At 49.9% G+C, this 19,081-nt stretch overlaps 1 protein-coding gene across 5 annotated transcripts in view; it reads right to left on the minus strand.

The window, feature by feature from the left end:
* PLXDC1 (plexin domain containing 1) overlaps positions 1-19,081 on the minus strand; it is a 103,210-nt gene that overhangs the window by 44,557 nt on the left and 39,572 nt on the right. For 4 of the 5 annotated variants that reach the window (XM_053569435.1, XM_053569433.1, XM_053569434.1 and 1 more), the window contains 7 exons: positions 18,375-18,521; positions 18,020-18,089; positions 17,351-17,473; positions 16,434-16,552; positions 15,428-15,527; positions 6,946-7,041; positions 1,918-1,999 (listed from right to left, as the gene is read on the minus strand). In XM_053569435.1, the coding sequence (XP_053425410.1) occupies positions 1,918-1,999; positions 6,946-7,041; positions 15,428-15,527; positions 16,434-16,552; positions 17,351-17,473; positions 18,020-18,089; positions 18,375-18,521 (737 nt within the window). The remainder of the gene's footprint in view (positions 1-1,917; positions 2,000-6,945; positions 7,042-15,427; positions 15,528-16,433; positions 16,553-17,350; positions 17,474-18,019; positions 18,090-18,374; positions 18,522-19,081) is intronic. The other variant, XM_053569432.1, reaches the window with a different exon arrangement.

Genomic DNA, 19,081 nt, shown 5'->3' on the forward strand with positions numbered 1-19,081 from the left:
GAGGCTCCAGAAAGCCAGCAAGGAGGGGCATGCTGTGGAGTGAGCTCAGGCCCATGGGGCATCTGGGGATGGGATGGGTTTCCAGCCCACATCAGCCTTGCACTCTGGTGGGGTTTCTCTGTGCTGTGCTCTGTTTCTCTTTGTTGACATAACCACAAAAAAGGCAGAGCCCACAAGCAGAGGGCCTGCCCTTCCCCCAACCTGACCAACCTCTTAATGTTGAGGCAGGCCCAGCCCTCATTAAACTGCCATGGTCTCTGAGTTTGGGAGTGTGCTTCTGATGAGGGCTGTGTCAATGCAAGGGTTTTGCTTTCATCTGACCCATTTTGCAGTTCTCATGGCTCAGCTCTTGTTGGAGGCTGAGTCATGCGGTGGCAGTGAGCCCCAAATCTCAGGGCTCATCTGAGGTCATCTCCCTATCACTGAGACGATGGTTCTCAAATTTGAAAGTGCACAAGATGGACCACTTCAAAAATCAGATTCCCGGGATCATGGTCCCAGAGGATTATATTTAGCCAGTTGGTGCAGGACCCAGGAATCTGCATTTTTATAAGCCTTCCAGGTGATTCTAGCACCTCACAGTCTGGAGATTACTCTGCAAAGCTCCACTCCAGAAGAACCAACCTGGACTCTCCACCCTGTGTATTTTTTTCTGGGCTCTCTAATTTTATGTCAAGAACCCTAAATGCTTCATAAACCGGTTGTTAGGTATTCCTAACAAATAAAGATGTGTTCCTCACTCACATCTCCCTGAATCATATGACCCTGGCCCATTATACATGGTAAACAAACTGAGGCTCCTAAGAGAGTGAATAAAAGGATAGCTGGTGGAAAGAACACCTGACAGGCCCAAGGAGCACCACCCGGTCACCTTCCAGCCCGGAGCCAGGCCCTGTGAGCCCGGCAGCCGGCCTGTAAAGGTGAGAGCTTCCACTTCTGCACCAAGATATTGGAAAGGAGCAAAGGAAATGCTGACAGTTGCATAGCAGCTGGATGGAAACTCGGAGACAATAATTTTGCCATTTTCAAGATTGCCTTAAAGACTCTTGAAGTTCACAGGGCTTCCCACTCTCATGAGAGCCCTAGACTCCAAAGAAATCCTTTTTTCTCCCCCCCCACCCCACTCTGCTGTTTATTATCTTGGACAGGGAACAAAGCTTGAAGCCTGAGTTGAATCTGTAAGGAAATGATTTTAGAATAAGGAGTGGGAGATGAGTTAGATTTAAGAACTTTATCCCTGAAACTGAATCCTACTCGGAATTTTCTGAGCTTCTAAAGCCAAGCAAACATAGCTTTGTAGCCTTCCCCAACTTTCCACGGATGCCTGCAATGTTCATACCCCTGGTTTTCAGGAAATTCTGTCGTAGTCTAAGAAAGATCTGAGGTACTGTCTGGGGTTCCTGGGGCCTTGGATTATGTCCTGTCTCTGAGCTGACAGTTTTCGTACTGGTTTGCAGATGAGGCACTATGTTAAAATGCAGCTTCCTGGGCTCTCTCCTGGAAAGCCTAATGCAGAAGGTGTGAGTGGGTCCCAGGACTCTGCATGTTTGATAAGAGTCCTCAGTATGGGATGCCCACAGCTGTGGGTCACTTTGTGACAAGCCCTATTCTAGGATGAACCAATCCTCCCTGGGTCGGGGGAAGGAGCTGTAGCAGCTGGACCCCAATGTGGTGTTCCAGAAACCTAGCATCACCACAGGCTACACACCCTGCCACACAAACACCACATCAGCCACAAGCCTCAGGGAAAACTCACTTCTGAGACACTCTTGTCCTAAGGGTCAGAGTGGCACTAGCCAGAGATACCCTCACACTGGTGGACTGTGGGCGGTGAGGCCTGAGGCCAGGAGCTGGGCCATGCCACCCTCTGTCCCTCCTCCACAGTCTGGGAATCAGCAGGTATTGCTGGGCACCAACCTCTGGAGGACATGGCACCAGCTACAGTTGAAGGTCAGGTCCGAGGACATGCAGGCGTCGCAACTCTGATGCTGCAGGCAGGCTATAAGAGAGAAGGCAGTGACCACTCGGCACCAGGACCTCTCCAGGGGCTCTGAAGGTGCCACTCCCTAATAGTGGGTGTTCACAGAACTATGGAGTCCCTGACTCAGCAGGGACACTTGAGGTCATTAACGCCGCCCTCACTTGAGTTCAGCCTAACTTCTTTCTTTCTTAACTTCCCTCCCTTCCTCCCATTATTAGGGGGCCAGGCCCTGAACCGAGGCTATGGATTCAGCAGTGACACCTAGTCCCTGTCTTCTTGGAGCTTACAGTCATATAGGGAGACAGACGCTAAGCAGATAATCAAATAAAAATAACTACAGAATTATAATTGCCATGAGGTCTATGCAGGATAATCACACATGTATACAAAGAGATCTCATCTAGTTGGGGAAATCATACTTCCAGGCATATGTCCCACAGCCACAAAATCCAGAAGGATTTTTTTTAAACATCAGAGGATACAAAGTAGCAGATACATAGGAGAGATCTAATGTTTGACAGGAAGACTACAGCTAATTAAATTGTATTGTGTTTGGGGTTGATGCTAAATGAGTAGATTTCATCTGCTTTTGCTACAAAAACAAAAGAAAATGGATAACCATGAGATGATGGATGTATTAATTAGCTTCATTATGATAACATTTTTTCCATGTACATGTATTTCATAACATCGTGTTGTATAATTGAAATATATGCAATAGAAGTTTTTTTTTTTTTTTTTGTAGAGACAGAGTCTCACTTTATGGCCCTCGGTAGAGTGCGGTGGCCTCACACGGCTCACAGCAACCTCCAACTCCTGGGGTTAAGCGATTCTCTTGCCTCAGCCTCCCGAGTAGCTGGGACTACAGGCGCCCGCCACAACGCCCGGCTATTTTTTGGTTGCAGTTTGGCCGGGGCCGGGTCTGAACCTGCCACCCTTGGTATATGGGGCCGGCGCCTTACCAACTGAGCCACAGGCGCCGCCCTATTTTTTTTTTAAAGATGCTCTGAGGCTAAGTGCAGGGACTCATGCTTATAATCTTAGCGCTTTGGAGGCCAAAGTGAGAGGACTGTTTGAGGCTACATGTTCAAGATCAGTCTGGGCAATATAGTGAGACCAATCTCTATAAAAAATACAAAATTAGCCAAGTGTTGTGGTGGGCACCTGTAGTCTCAGATACTCGGGAGGCTGAGACAGGAAGATTGCTTGAGCCTAGGAGTTACAGGTTGCAGTCAGCTATGATTGTGCCACTGCACTCCAGCCTGGGTGACAGAGGGAGACCCAGTCTCTAAAAAAAAAAAGATGCTGTGTTTGTCTCCTATCCACAGCTAGCTGGGGGCCCTCACTGCCATCAGAGTCCCATCTGGCCTCTCTCCAGCTCCTCTCTGGCCTCCTCCTAGGACACTGAGCACTAAATCTGTGAGGCTAACCAGGTTCAGGCAGTTCTGTTCCTTCCTTCTGGACCTCCTCTTGGAAGGGAGCTGCTGTGGGGACTGTGCCATCACCTTGAGTCATCTAGACTGAAGTCCTACTAGGGAAGTTACTTAACCTCTTGTTGCCTTGGTTACCTCATTTGTAAAACAGGGAGCATGATGCCACCTTCTTGGTGGACTTGCTGTGAGGATGAAATGAAATAATACCCAGAGAGGGGATCTCTCAGTGCTGGCCTCAGGAGGAGTGCCCAAAAAATGCTGTTTGTTATTACCACTGACTTATTCATTCCTCTCAATAAACCTGTGAGGTATTCATTCACTTACTTATACACTAATTCATTCATTCATTCATTCATTTATTCAACAAATATTTCTTTTCTCTTTTCTTTTCCTTTCTTCTTTCCTTTCATTTCTTTCCCCTTCCCCTTCCCTTAAGACAGAGTCTCAATCTATCACCCTGGGTAGAGTGCCATGTTGTCATAGCTCACAGCAACCTCAAAACGCTTGGGTTCAAGAGATCCTCTCGCCTTAACCTCCCAAGTAGCTAGGGACTATAGGTGCCTACCACAATACCCTGGCTAGTTTTTCTATTTTTTTTTTTTTTTTTGTGGTTTTTGGCCGGGGCTGGGTTTGAACCCGCCACCTCCGGCATATGGGACTGGCGCCTACTCCTTGAGCCACAGGCGCTGCCCTAGTTTTTCTATTTTTAGTAGAGCCAGGGTCTCCCTCTTGCTCAGGCTGGTCTCGAACTCCTGAGCTCAAGGGATCCACCTGCCTTGGCCTCCCCGAGAGCTAGGATTATAGGCATGAGTCACCACACCTGGCCCAATTAATATTTCTTGAGCACCCACCAAGGGCCAGGCATTATCCTGAGTGCTGGAGACACACAGGTAAGCAGGAAAAGACAGAAGCACTGCTTGTGTGGAGGCTGCAGTCCAGTGAGCTGATGACAGAACAGACACAAAAATCAACACAAGGGTTTCCTGTGTCAAGAAGGGCCATGAGAACAGGGGACTGGGGCAGGGAGGCAGCATGAGAGTGGGGCTCAGTTTTATTTAGGGAAGTTAAGGAAGGCCTCTTCAAGGAGAGGACATTTGTGTAGAAACTGAAAAAAAGAAGGGACTGAGCTCTCCCAGAGGAGGTGGAGGCCAGGCAGAGGGATCCCTGTGCAGAGCCAGAAGGGTGCAGCCCCAGCATGACCCTCTTGCAGATGAGCAGTGAGAGCAGGAGGCGTGGGGGCTGCATTTAAGAGCTATGCACTTGCAATTCACTGCTACTTGAGTAAGTGAACCAGAAAAGTTTCAGAGGCAAGTAGTTGCCACAAAACTCATGCTTTTTATTGCAAAGGGACATGGGAGCTCACCTAGAATACCTATGTGCAATTGAAGGGCTCATCTCAATAAGCAGCCCAACAGAACACCTTGACAGCAAGTGACAGGGAAACACAAAAAAAGGCCACTCATTCAATGAATACTATTACATGTATTTCTTCATGATGTGAGTTTTCATGCGCCTGTACCACAATCTGTTAATTAGGGAGCCAATTTGCATTACACGGAGCCCCAACAAGACAGGACCGGCCCTTGGCGAGTAGGAGAGAGGCTATGTGGGCACAGTATGGCCACCTTCAGTCAGCCTGGGAGGCACTGGTGGTGGTGGCATTGTGTCCATTTGTTTGCCATGGCGCTGAGGGCCCCTGAAGATGAATGGGAAGCCACATGCAAGAAATAAGCAGGGAACCAGTGTGATGAAAATATGTCAAATGGTCTATAAAACCAGTGTATGGTGCCCCACGATCGCATTAATGTACACAGCTATGATTTAATAAAAAAGAAAGAAAAAGAAAGAAAGAAAGAAAGAAAGAAAGAAAGAAAGAAAGAAAGAAAGAAAGAAAGAAAGAAAGAAAGAAAGAAAGAAAGAAAGAAAGAAAGAAAGAAGCAGGGAGGCAGCACCTGTAGCTCAAAGGAGTAGGGCACCGGTCCCATATGCCAGAGGTAGTGGGTTCAAACCCACCCCCCCACCCCCAAGAAAGAAACAAGCAGGGAAATAAGCAGTTTTGTTCCCTGCGTGACCAGGGGTCTGTAATGGTGCCCAGCATGTAGTTCGTTGAACTGCTATAGAGATACTTTTCAGATCTAGATTTGAACCAAGGTCTGTCTGAGCCCAGAGCTAGAGCTCTTGGCCTGGAGGTCCCACTGTGGGTTCCCTCTGCCCCTGCTCCCACCCTCACCCCAGGCCACTTTTTCATGGTTTTCTCCTACAAGATGGGCCAAAGGGACTAGCCTTGGAGTATGAAGGTTTGGAGATAAGCCTCCCACTCTCTGGAAGGAACTTGGATAAGTCATCCCAGCACACGAATGGTAAAGCAGAAGCAGACATGCAGGGGGCTTTCTCAGGACAAAGCTAACTGGCTACCCAGGGGGCTCGGATCACAGGCTTGAGAGCACTGCCCCTCTACCACCAGCTGCACCCACAGGGCACCCACATGGGAGCCTAGCCTTGGCTAGGCTAGTGACCTTGGCTAGTGACTCTGGAGGCCTCTTAAAAGGCTCTGGCCGGGCGGCACTTGCGGCTCAGTGAGTAGGGCGCCGGTCCCATATGCCGGAGGTGGCAGGTTCAAACCCAGCCCCAGCCAAAAAAAAAAACACACACACCAAAAAAAAAAAAAAAAGGCTCTGGCCAAACTGGCTGCAGAAAAACCCATGGAAGCCTTATGGGGGATTCATAATACTTCTGACCTTTCTTTCTCATCTACATTTCAGATGTCTTGAATGCTATTAAATGCTCTTGAAATTCACTGGAGAGGTGAGAAGTGCCTTCAATGTACAATGTCCCAGAAATGCATTCCCAGAACACTTCACTGCTTCCACCTGAGCAGTTAGGCCTGCCCTTGGAAGTCCTTGCTCTTAAATGCAGTTTTATCCATGTCCTAGGGTTTGAGGTGCTCTTGCTTGTCCTTGAGGAAGTATTGGTTCTCAGGCCTCTTGCTTCAATGGAGGGCAACTGAGTTGGGGGTGAGGCTGTGACCTGCAAAGTGTCCTAGCCACAGAGGCAGGAGCAGTCTCTGACTTCAGGGGAAGGTCCTATGAGATGGGAGAGGGTTAAAATCCTCCTAAAGAGACCAAGATGGAGAGAGGGTCCTCCTTCCCATACTCTCCCTCGCTATCCCAACTGCATCCCGGAAATGATCTGACCCTGATCCTGTGGGTCCACAGCAGGAGGTGGGGCCTTGGCCCCAGTTGTCCTGAACTCTAGGTGAGTGGGGTACAGAGGGCCAGAGCCCATGGATCCTGGAGGCTGGTTGCTACATCCCTTCATTACCCTCTGCCTGTGGCCTCCAGCATCACCTGTAGGAAAGTATGATGACAAATCACAGACCAGTCCAGTTCCTGGGTTGCCCTTCCTGGAGAACCAGAAAAGATAGGTGGCCATCTCCCACAGGGGTGGTGGTGGGCCTAGGACTACGTGATGCCAAAACTCTTTCCGGGGTGGTAGAATGCCCCTGCTTTTGTGGGAACAACCACTACTCACTTGGCAATGCGGTGAACTCCACAGCTGACATGCTGGTGATTTTGCTGGGGTCTAGCTCCACACGGTGATATTCAAAGATAGTCCTTCGCCGAGATTCTGAAACACAGGTAGAGCCTGTCAGGGGGAGCGTGTCATGGCTAGAGGACTTTGAGGCCTCTACCTGGAGCCTTCCAGAGTAGAGCCGGGTTAGCAGTGTGCAGCCCCTGAGGTCAGGAAGCAGACCCACCTACCTGAGAAGATGCTGCTGCAGGGGGCTGACCCTGAGAGGAGGGCTTGTGGTACCAGCAGGTTAAACTACTCAGCACAGAGGCCTGGCTACTCCCGGGGTCGGGACACAGGGGGTCCTGTGCATCTCCTTGCCTCTGTGCCTTCACAGCTGCTGTTCCCATGACACACAATATTCTTCCACCCCTTCCAGATCCAGCTCAAGGGCCTCTTCCTCTGAGCAGCACCTCCTGCGCAGCGGCCTTCTCTCCCCCACGCAGACCAGGTGCCTCCTCCCAGGCACTCAGCACACAATGTGGCCATGAGGGTCTGTTTGGAGGGTGGGGGATGTTAGACTGTGAGTGTCTGGCCCTGAACCTGACCCACAGTGAGAGCTCTGCAAATGCTTGCAGATGGACAAGCCATCCTTGGCACGTTGCTCACCACATCCCTTCTCTTCCTTCTGGATAGTGGCTCCAGCATGGTTCAGGGCCTGGAGCCGGGCTTGAGTCCTACTTCTGTCCCTGCAGAAACTTCCTACAGGGCCTCAGAGGCAGGAGACCCAGGATCTGATTCTAGTTCTGCCCATGACTTGCTGGATAATCATAGGCAAGTCATCTGGGCCTCAATTTCTTGTCTGTGAAGCAGAAAGACAGAAACACCTGCCACAACACCCTTAGGATAAAAAAACTGAAGTTGTAAGGAAAAGGCTTATCTTAAAATGGCAACCAGAGACACTCTGATATTTCCCCCTATGCCATCACGCCTATCCCAAAACCAAAACTGCAGGTTGGTTTCCTGCAACTCCAAAGGATAGCCAGGTGCTGAGCTTTGCAAAGGAGTTTCCCAAGAGAGGAAAGGGCCACTTTGTGTTTGATCTGCCCAACACCCTCTCCTCTTTCTGGAAACAGCATTCCCTTTGGAGGAACAGTGCCCAGCCCAATCCTATATGTGGACTGCACCCTTCCAGGATTCTGCCTCCCTGTCCACACAGTGATTGGGTCAGGGCTGGGTATCTGGTGTGAGCTAGACCAATCAGAGACCTTCCCTGGGACTTTTCAACTGTACCCAGTAGGGCTTTTGCTCTCTGGTAATGAGCTAAGATGCAAGCTCAGAATCCATGAATGGCCACACTTCCAGGAAAGCCAAAGAATGAAGCCACCCCATGGAGAGAAACAGGAAATATTGGTGGCGTTCCAGGCCCTGGAGTACCAAGACCAGCCCAGGTCCCCATCTTTCCAGTTGCTTAGTTCTTATTTTGGTTCTTGGACTATTTTAGTATCTCCCAATGCCCCCACCCCCTTCCCATCTTATGTGTAAGCTAGTTTGAAGTGGATTTTTGTCACTAGAAGCCCAAGATGTCAGCAGAGCTGAGCAGGGGCATCCATGAGAGAGTCAGTGTCCTATGCAACTGCTGGGTGCCCCTCCCCCATGCCCCCTTCTGTAGGGGGAATCTAGAAAAGTGTCCATGTTCAACAGAATATCTTAGCTGAACTGCATCATTTATCTTTGATCTTGGACTTGCTCCCTCCTACTTAACCCCAGCTGGTCTGGCACCCAAGTGTGCTCTCCTCTCACCACACCAGACCAGCCTGCTGCAGGGTAATGGGCGGTGGGGGGGCCTGGGGGAGGCACCTGAAACATTTGAAACTGTGAACATCAACCCATGCAAGGAAAAGAAAACTGTTGCTGGCAAAGGTCCCCTGGATCTAAACAGGAAGCTGCAGCCCTGTTCCCTGTGCCTGAAATGCTGGCTCTGCCCACTCACATGATGCTAGGAGGGTCCACCTGTTACCCACAGGTGAGGCGCCACTCTGAGCTGAGTGACGAGAGCATGGGGGACAAGAGGCCCTGTACCAGGAAGGTGGCCACACAGGAAGGCAACAGGAAGGCAAGGCTTAGGGTGACCATGGACAGGCTCTGCCCTTCTCACCTGTGTGTGACCTTAAGCTCAGCAAGCCACATCCAGAAATGGAGTTGGTTATACTACACTTAGGTTGTCCTAAGAATTAAGGAAGACAACGTATGTGCATAAAGCATGTGGTCCAAGGAACCACGTTAAGCACGTGAACCTGTCTTTCCTCTCAGCCTCAACTCCTTTTTTGTTGTTTTTCTTATGGCTGAGATTTTTAACCCAGTGTTTTCAAACTTTTTTATCTCGTGGCACACTTGAACCTACAGTTAAACTTCCACAGCACACTTAAAGTTACATTGATCCAAAACAAGTAAAAAAAAAAAAAAAAAGATTGTGCTTTGAAGATCTTTCAAAAATAATTTAATTAATGATCTTTAAAAATTTTCGCAGCACACCAGTTGAAAATCACTGCTCTAGGGCATTTTCATCCTCTCTTCTTCCCTCAGACTATGCCCTAACCAATGTTTATAAACTTGAACATGAAAAGGAAGGATGGCACATTTCTTTTCTTTTTTTTTTTTTTTGTAGAGACAGAGTCTCACTTTATGGCCCTCAGTAGAGTGCCATGGCATCACACAGCTCACAGCAACCTCCAACTCCTGGGCCTAAGGCAATTCTCTTGCCTCAGCCTCCCAAGTAGCTGGGACTACAGGCGCCCGCCACAACGCCCGGCTATTTTTTGGTTGCAGTTCAGCCGGGGCCGGGCTTGAACCCGCCACCCTCGGCATATGGGGCCGGCGCCTTACCAACTGAGCCACAGGCGCCGCCCGGCACATTTCTTTTCAATCCCCCTATCTCAACCCCTCCCCCCCTCTAGGATGCATATTTCATGTCAGAAAATCTCCAGTGGGTCCCTAAGCTCCCCCCTATTGTGGAGGATGCTGTGGGCAGAGTGGAGACCCCACAGAGGCAGCCAGCCACAGTGCTGGCTGGCCACAAGGACACCCTGGTGCCCCCACCTTCATCCTCCCGGTCTCATTGCCATCTTTGTCCTTCACCCTTATGGCCTCTCCTTAGCACCCAGGGACCAGGCTGTTGGCTCTGCTTCCTGTGCTACCCCCATCCCAACCTGGCTCCCCCAGTGTCTTTCTGCTCCAGATACTTTTTCTTGCTTTCACTCCCACTGGAGAGGGAGGTGACATGAGAAGTGGGGGACCTCAGTGCTCACTGAGGATTGGGGATTGGGGTGAATTTCCCACGCCTCCACCCAGGGCTACTAGAGCACTTATCTCAGAATCTCCCCCCACCTACACACACATACCTACTGGTTCTCACTAGGAGGGGCAAGGCAGTGGGAGGACTTTGGCCTCAGCCTTCCTCTTCCTGCCAGGGAGGACAACTGCTCCAGCCCTGAGGCACCCTCCCTCCCTGACTGCTGCATTGGAGCTGGATGGTTTGCAGTGAGGCCCAGCCCTCCTCCTGCTCTTCTGTCCCTTCCTTCCCTTCCAGGCAGATCAAGGAACTTGCTGCTTCTCAGGAAAACAGCTGGAGAGAGTGGGTGGGATGCGAGATCCAGGTGGTCTTGGTAGGTGCCCCAGGTGAGTACTGCCCAGCTGTGGGCTTTATGAGTACAGTGTTGGGCCACAGCCTCACACACTCAGATATATCAGGTTGAAAGCTGCAGGGGAATTAAAAAATAAAGTCCTGACATTCATTCAGGAGAGAGGAAACTGAGGCTCACTCAGTTTAACTCAAGGACTGATACGATTTTGTGTAACACTGTACAATTTACCCAGCCTACCTAGGGTTTTAAATGGAAAATATCTTTTTAAGTGAGAAACCTCATGCAAAAGTACAGCACCACCACATGCCATATTCATTGGCTCATTCAGCCCATAGGCATGGGCATCGATCTGTCTGGAGGTCTGTGCTGACTCCCAAGCATCTCCTGACACCCAGACCTGCCCATGCCACCGTGCAGCTCACATCATCAGAGGTTACCTGGATCTAAATTAACTTATTTGCCATCATATCTTTTTTATTTTATTTTGTTCCTTTTTTCTTTTCTTTTCTTTTCTTTTTAGAGAGAAGGAACTTTGCTATGCTGCCCAGGCTGCAGTGCAGTGGCTATTCACAGGCATCATTCTAGAGTACCATGGACTTGAACTCCTGGCCTCAGCCTCCTGCATAGCTGGGACTACAAGGTGCCAAGAGGATGGGGATTGGAAGAGAAGAGTCCTGACTTTAGCTCTTGCCAATTTCTGTGGTAGAAATACCTGAACCTTGAAGGATTCCAAGCTACCCACTTAGAGTTCCCGAATATGGAGTTAGGAAGAGACAAGTTCAATCATTTCTCCCCTGTCATGATCGCCAGTGCCACTGCTTACAGTGTCCTGATTTGTGTTTCTAAAAGAGTCAAAGGGAAACATTTACATCTCTTTCTTTAAAAATAAACAACTAAGGGGCGGCGCCTGTGGCTCAACTGGTAGGGCGCTGGCCCCATATACCGAGGGTGGCGGGTTCAAACCCGGCCCCGGCCAAACTGCAACCAAAAAAATAGCCGGGCGTTGTGGCGGGCGCCTGTAGTCCCAGCTACTCGGGAGGCTGAGGCAAGAGAATCGCTTGAGCCCAGGAGTTGGAGGTTGCTGCGAGCTGTGTGAGGCCACGGCACTCTACCGAGGACCATAAAGTGAAACTCTGTCTCTACAAAAATAAATAAATAAATAAATAAACAACTAAGCCAATATCCAAAAGATTGAACAATTATGTATTCATTTTTCTTTTTTTTTTTTTTTTAAGTTTTTGACCTTTATTTCTATGTATTCATTTTTCTCTTAAAAACCCTGAGACTAAGGGCAAAGAGGAGTAAAAACCAGGGAGTAGCTGCCAGGGTTACTGGAGTTCTTAGGAGAGAACCCTCCATCAAAGGCTGAGGGAGGTTAGGCACTCACACCTGTAATCACAGCACTCTGGGAGTCTGAGGCGGGAGGATCACTTGAGCTGAGGAGTTTGAGACCAGCCTGAGGAAGAGCAAGACCCTGTCTCTACTAAAAACAGAAGAAACTAGCTGGGTGTGTGGCGGGCGCCTGTAGTCCCAGCTACTCGGGAGGCTAAGGCAAGAGAATCACTCATGCTCAAGAGTTTGAGGTTGCTGTGAGCTGTGATGCCACGGCACTCTACCAAGGGCAACATAATGACTCTGTCTCAAGAAGAAAAAGGGGGGGAAGAGGGAAGGAAGGGCCCCTAGGTGTATTAAAACTTCCAGTAAAAAGCCCTTTAAACTTTAAAGGGCTTTAAAGAGAGGATCCTTTAAAGTTTAAAGGATCTGGCTCAGCGCCTGTGTCTCAAGCTGCTAAGGCACCAGCCACATACACCTGGCCTGGTAGGTTCGAATACAGCCTGGGCCCACCAAACAACAATGACTGCTGTAACCAAAAAATAGTGGGCATTGTGGCGGGCACCTGTAGTCCCAGCTACTTGGGAGGCGGAGGCAAGAGAATTGTTTGAGCCCAGGAGTTAGAGGTTGCTGTGAGCTGTGATGCCACAACACTCTACCCAGGACCACAGCTTAAGGTTCTGTCTCAAAAAAAAAAAAAAACGAAACAAGAGACAGTCTTGCTCTGTCACCTAAGCTAGGGTGCAGTGGCATGATCAGAGCTCACTAGAGCTCTCAACTCCTGGGCTGAAATTAACCTCCTGCCTCACCTTCCTGAATAGCTGGGACTACGAAGTCTGACAATTAAATTCAAGAACTTGGGTGGTGCCTGTGGCTCAGTGAGTAGGGCACCGGCCCTATATACCTAGGGTGGCGGGTTCAAACCCGGCCCCAGCCAAACTGCAACAAAACAATAGCTGGGCGTTGTGGCAGGCGCCTGTAGTCCCAGCTACTTGGGAGGCCAAGGCAAGAGAATCACCTAAGCCCAAGAACTGGAAGTTGCTGTGAGCTGTAATGCCACGGCACTCTACCGAGGGTGACAAAGTGAGACTCTGTCTCTAAAAACATAAATAAATAAATTCAAGAACTCATCCTAGAAAAAGTGCTACATACCTCATTGGTAAATATCCCTACAGTCACCTTCAAAGTACACCCCTTGGGAAGCTATTCACTGATGCCAGTGCCTCATCCACCCTTCAAAGCAATTTTGGAACTCTTTTTCTGGAAAGGCCATCAGAGCTGTCATTGAATTAACTTAGATGTCTTAAATACCATCAAAATGTCTTCCTTTCAATATTTCCTTTATCTTTGGGTAAAGAAAAAAGTCATTGGGGGGTCAGAGCAGGTGAGAAGGGAGGGTGTTCCAATATGGTTATTTGTTTCCTGGCTAAAAACTCCCTCACAGACAGTGCCCCATGAGCTGGTGCACTGGCATGATGCAAGAGCCACATCCTTCTCACGCCAAGGTTTTCAGTTAGGATTTTCCTGTTTCTCTATCAGTGCTTACTTGATCTGCTATGCTTCTCACTGTTAGCCAACAATGCTGGTGCACAATCCAACGAATCTTTGCAATGTTTTCCGTTCTAAATGTCACTGGCCACCCTGACCTCTCTTCATCAGTGACATTTGCTCTCCTCTCAGAAAAATGTTTTACCTAGTTGTACACTGCCGTTTTTTTTTTCATGGAATTATCCCCATAAACTTAGACTAAGCTATTCCTGATTTCACTTCCAATCTTGCCAAGTTTAACAAGAAATTTAATGTTTGTTCATTGCTCTAATTCAAGAGCTGACATTCTCACCGTGGCACACAAAAAAACACAACAATAATGAATGCCACTCAGCAAGACACTGCCACATGTCCACATGAACACAGCTGTGAGACACTGATATACCAAGGTTATGAAACCTTCTGAGTTGTTTGTACAGTGCATGGTGCCAAGTTCACAAACTTAATTGTCAGGCCTCATACAGATGCTCACTGCCACATCCAGCTAATTTTTCTATTTTTAGTAGAGATGGGATCTTGCTCTTGCTCTTGCTCAGGCTGATCTTGAACTCTTGAGCTGAAGTGCTAGAATTACAGGTGTCTGGCCCATAGTAAGATATTCTTTTTTTTTTTTTTTTTGGCCGGGGCTGGGTTTGAACCCACCACTTACGGCATACGGGACCGGCGCTCTACCCCTTTGAGCCACAGGTGCCGCCATAGTAAGATATTCTAATGCAAGACTGAACAGACCTGATGTGCCATATAACAGGCCAAACAAGTTATGTACATTTTTCTATTCATTTTCACAATAACTATAGAAGGCAAAGTGTCACTCTTATGTACAGATAAAGAAATAAACCCAGAGAGGTTAAATGACTTCCCAGGTCAGAAACTTGTAGAGTTGTCTGTACATGTACATCCAGGCTTCTAGCTCAGAGCTGAGCCCCTGAAACTGTGCTGATAACCTGGCACGTAGAAGGTGCTGGATAAAGCTTTGTAGTTAAGCCCTGGTCCTTTCCCTCATACTTCTACCAATGACAGAGGCTGTGCCCAGATGACGAATGCCTCAAGGTCAGCACTAGCTTCCTCTTTATTGCATTGCAACAGCAGGAAGTCAGAACATGAGTATTGATGGAATTCAATCAGCCACACTGCCCTGGAAGCCCTAGACTTCACAGAATGGGAGTGCCTTTCCCTTCTATGGGCAGGTGACTTGGTGGCTCCCAAGCACATCCTCTCACCCAGCCTGGCACAGCTGGGGTGGGGCTCAGAAGGTCCCCAGACCCCACTGAGCACAGGTGGGTGGGAGAGTGACAAGAGCTTCTCCCCAGACCCTCCTGGGCTCCCACAGGTTTCATGGTAGATCTTGTACTCAACTCAGCAGGAGCGTCAGGTTAAAAAGCCCCTGAGTCAGGGGTCTAGAAGCAGCAGGTGGCATACCTGCAGTTTCCCCAGAAGCTTGGATCCCAGGCCAGAAACAGGAAAGAAAGAGCTGAGGTCCCCTAAAATGTCAGCGCTAGAGGAGGACCTGGGAGGAAGCAGCACCCCTCCAGCTGTTCTCCCATTTTACAGATGAGATAGCCAAGGGTAGAGAGAGGACAAAGAGTTAATGGTGGGTCTGGGGCTGCATTCCTGTCTCCTGAAACCCAGTAATGCTCCTTTTATGCCCAAAGGTGACTGTGTTCTAGGGAAACTCAAAAACCCTAATGTGGTGTCTTTGCAGATTTCCTAAAAGGAGCAGATGCTGAGTGGAAGGGCTCTGGTTCCCTTTCCCCTAAACAACCAGAGCAGGGCCTCCCATTGGAGATTTTGGTGGGAAAAATGGTCCCTCTGCTGTAACAAAGAAAAGTTGGAACTCATTGTGCCTCCTTCTCTCCTCCAGTTCCCACTCAACTCTGCCACCCATGCCCTCCCCACCTTCATAGCCCTCCACCAGTGTGGGTTCAATCTGCGCCAAGTCCTACCCAGTCAAGGTCTCTGCAAGACCTCTGGGGACTCACCTGGCACATCTGGGGACGGATTGAGAATCATGAAGGCGTCTGACAGGCCTGCTTTGACGGGATGCTGGGAGGAGCTGATTTCCAGAACAGACATAGGGATCTGCAGTGGGGAAAAGACCCTTGGAAGACCCTCCAAACCCATGCCCCTATACAACATCACCTCCTGGAGGATTCAAAGACATCTCAAGCCCAGTGGGACCTCATCCCAATCCCAAGTCTTCCCCACAGCACCTCCTATCACATTTTCTTCTTTTCTGCACCTCAGTGGATGGCACCTCCCCATAGTCCAGAAACCTAAAATTCACACTTGGCCCCTCCCCTTCTTTCATTTCTTCCCTTCACCATCTAATATATCTCCAAATCATGTTAATTAACCTGCTAAATGGCTCTCAAATCTGTCCAGTTCTTTCCATCGCCCGTTCCCCCCCACTCCAAGCTGCCATCCCTTGTTTCTCCCGGGAACTCTCCTTGAGCCCCCAAGAATCTGTTCCCCACTCTTTAGCCAGAGTGACCTTTCTCAAAGGCAGATCTGCTGTGCCCCTGGCCCGCCCTGCCCCTCACTTTCTCCCTTCCAGCCACACTGACTTCTTCAGTGCTTTGTACCAGCCATGCTCTGCACTGCCACAGGCCCTTTGCACATGCTGTCCTCTCTCTTGGAAAACACATCACTCTCCTCTTTGCTTCCTTAACTGCTATTCATCCTGCATATTTGAACTCCTTTCCTCAGAGAAGCCTCCCTGGCTTTTGCCTAGGCAAGGAACCCTGTGAGTGGCTCTGGTAACACCAGGCACCTCTACTTAGGAGCACTTGTCACTATGGCAATTCTGCATTTATCCCTATTTCCTCAACCAGACTCACAGCTCTCTGAGTGTAGAGAGAGCAATCATCTCAGTAATTGCTGTATCTCCAAACCCTGTGCCTGGCACACTGCAAGTTCTCTACAAATATCTACTGAATAAAAGAAAGGCTCCAAGACCCAGCTGTCTCTGTCACTAGGCCCGCTCACCTCTTTGTAGCCGAAGACAATGCGGCCATCATGGTGCAGAGCTGCCTGGAAGGTGAAGCTGCCCCTGTCCTCCCGGCCTTGAAGGTAGACGTGGTCCCATTGAACAACAAACACTGTCCCTGAGGAGAAGAGTAGAGAGCTGGCTGGACAAGGGGGTAGTCCAAGGAGCAGGGCCCTGCAAAAATAGTGGCCAGAATGGATTTGGTACAGGTGGGGTCCCTTTGGGATGATGGAAGGCAGTTGGAAAATTTGAGGAGATAGGAGCTGGGCATCCCACAAACGCCTGGCTTCCACGCTGGACAGGAGCTGGGAGATCCTACTTCAGCCCCTGGACACCAGGCTTGATTATCTTGTACCCCAAGCCTACCCCCTTACTTCTTGCCTGTTCTGACCCCTTAAGATAAAAATGAGAAACAGAGCCAGGCATCACGGTGGGTGCCTGTAGTCCAAGCTATTTGGCAGGCTGAGCCAAGAGGATTGCTCAAGCCTAAGAGTTACATTGCTGCAAGCTACAATGATGCTACGGTATTCTACTCAAGGTGACAGGGTGAGACTCTATCTAGAAAAAAAAAAAAAAAAGAGAGAGAGAGAGAAATAGGAAAGATGTGTTTTCTCCTGTGGTGGGATGGTATTCACAGGACAACCCGGTAAGGATGAGAAATAATAAAGGTCCCAACATTTATTTTTAACTTTGTCAAGAGTCAAGCACTTTTCATCTTGTCATCTCATTGGATCCTGCTGGGAAGCAGGCACTTCATCCCCATCTTACAGACAAGGAAACCGAGCACAGAGAGGTGAGACTGCCTTACTGTGGGGCTGTGGGACTCCTGCCCTCTCTGGGCTTTGAGCTCCTCTAAAGATGCTGGACTGAGGCATCCCTGGGCCCAAGTGACCTAAATTCTGAGTTCTGGTCTCACCATTGTCAAAGTAAGCAACTGTGGAATTGTCCGAGTAGCCAGGGTTGAAGTTGGCCATGAGCGGGGCCACGTACTGCGTAGCTGTGAGCATCCGATGGATCACATCCCCCATGAAGATGAAGCCTACGGTGGAGAGCAGCACAGAGGAGTCACTGGAGATGGCTCAGAGGGAGTCTTTTCCCTGTGGGTAGTAAGGGGCAGTGCAGACTGAGATAGAAGTGGGCCTGGGGCCTATGCCCCGATCCCTGCCTGGTGGGCTCTGGGTCTGATGGGAGCTAAAGGTTTGCCCTGTCCCTCCAGGGGGGCACAAACTGCAGGATGAAGGGACGGGAAGAGGAATCACACTCAGCTTTCTCCATCTCTGGGGAAGTGGGACATACAATTAAAGTGTGCAGGAATTAAAGACAGGCTTCTTGTAGCAACAGAGCCAGGCCCAGGAGCCCATGTTCTCACCAGGGACTCAGAAACATGGGACACAAGGCTGCCACGCAGACTCATGCAGGCCCAGAGGAACACACACACACACACACACACACACACATGCACGAGCACGCATGTCCCTCCCCAGCTCTTCTGTACAATCCTGTCTCCAAAGAGCCTCCCTAGGGAGGCCCCTTGAGTTCAGGCTGAGATCTCCAACCCTCCCCCAGGCCCCAGACAAGGCCTTACCTCCAGTTGCTATGGTGATCTGCCGAAGTGGATGCCCATAGAAAGGGAAATCAAAGGACAAGACCACTCTCTGCAGAAGATGGGAGAGAGTCAGCATGGGCTGAGCTGCAGGCCAGACGGGTGGGCACGATGCTGCCCCCAGCTTGTCTGGACCAAGTGGGGACAGCATGTCCAAGAGAGGCCTCTAAGACTACAGGTGGGCACCCTTACTCTAGGTGAGCCCCTGGGAAACTCCTGGAAGGCACCTCCCAGATCACAGACCTCGGGCCATAGCTATGCCCACTGACCAGGCAAGGTGGGCTCGCCCTTGGCCTCCCAGCCCAGGGGATGCACTGTGGGGGCCTGGGGCACTCACCGAAGCCTGCCGGTGGGTGTTGGAGAGTATTCTGTGGACCTTCACATGGCTCCGGTTGGCCTTAGCCACATCCACCCACAGTTCCCGGCTGCGGGGTTCACTGGAACCATACAGACGAGACACGTAATAGCTGTGGTTGTCCTCCTGCTGGCACCCAAGGCAAAGACCACAGGAGACATGAGAGTCAGGCACCGGCAGCAGATACTCTCTGTCCTACCCCCTCCCAGGGGCCTAGAGATGAGTTCAAGCTCTGGAGTCCCCAGGCTCCCTGGCCCCAGACCGCTCACTACACGTCCCCCAGCTGTGCCTTTGCAGGTCTGGCCCCAGCTCAGTCCACACCTGCTGTATCCATGCTCATCCAGCCAGACAAGCCAGAAGGCCCATCCTATAGTCCTGGAGTCCCTTCAGGGCATGACCAAAGTGGAGCTAGGTTTGGGGCCCGGGGGAAGAAGAGACAAGACAGCTCCAAACAGAGTCCCTATTCCATGAAGCTCCTAGACCAAGGGGGAGACAGAGTCCCTGGCCTCGAGGAATACCTTTTTAAGGGAAAAGAAAAACTGGATCTTAGAAGGTACTGTTCTAAAGGAGAAGGCTGATCCTTGATCCTGGGAGGTATCAGTCTGATGAAGGAGCCTGGACATTTTTTTTGTTTGTTTGTTTGTTTTTGAGACAAAGTCTTACTTCATCACCCTCAGTAGAAACTCAAA

This window comes from Nycticebus coucang, chromosome 18, assembly GCF_027406575.1.
Source record: "Nycticebus coucang isolate mNycCou1 chromosome 18, mNycCou1.pri, whole genome shotgun sequence".
NCBI lineage: Eukaryota > Metazoa > Chordata > Mammalia > Primates > Lorisidae > Nycticebus > Nycticebus coucang.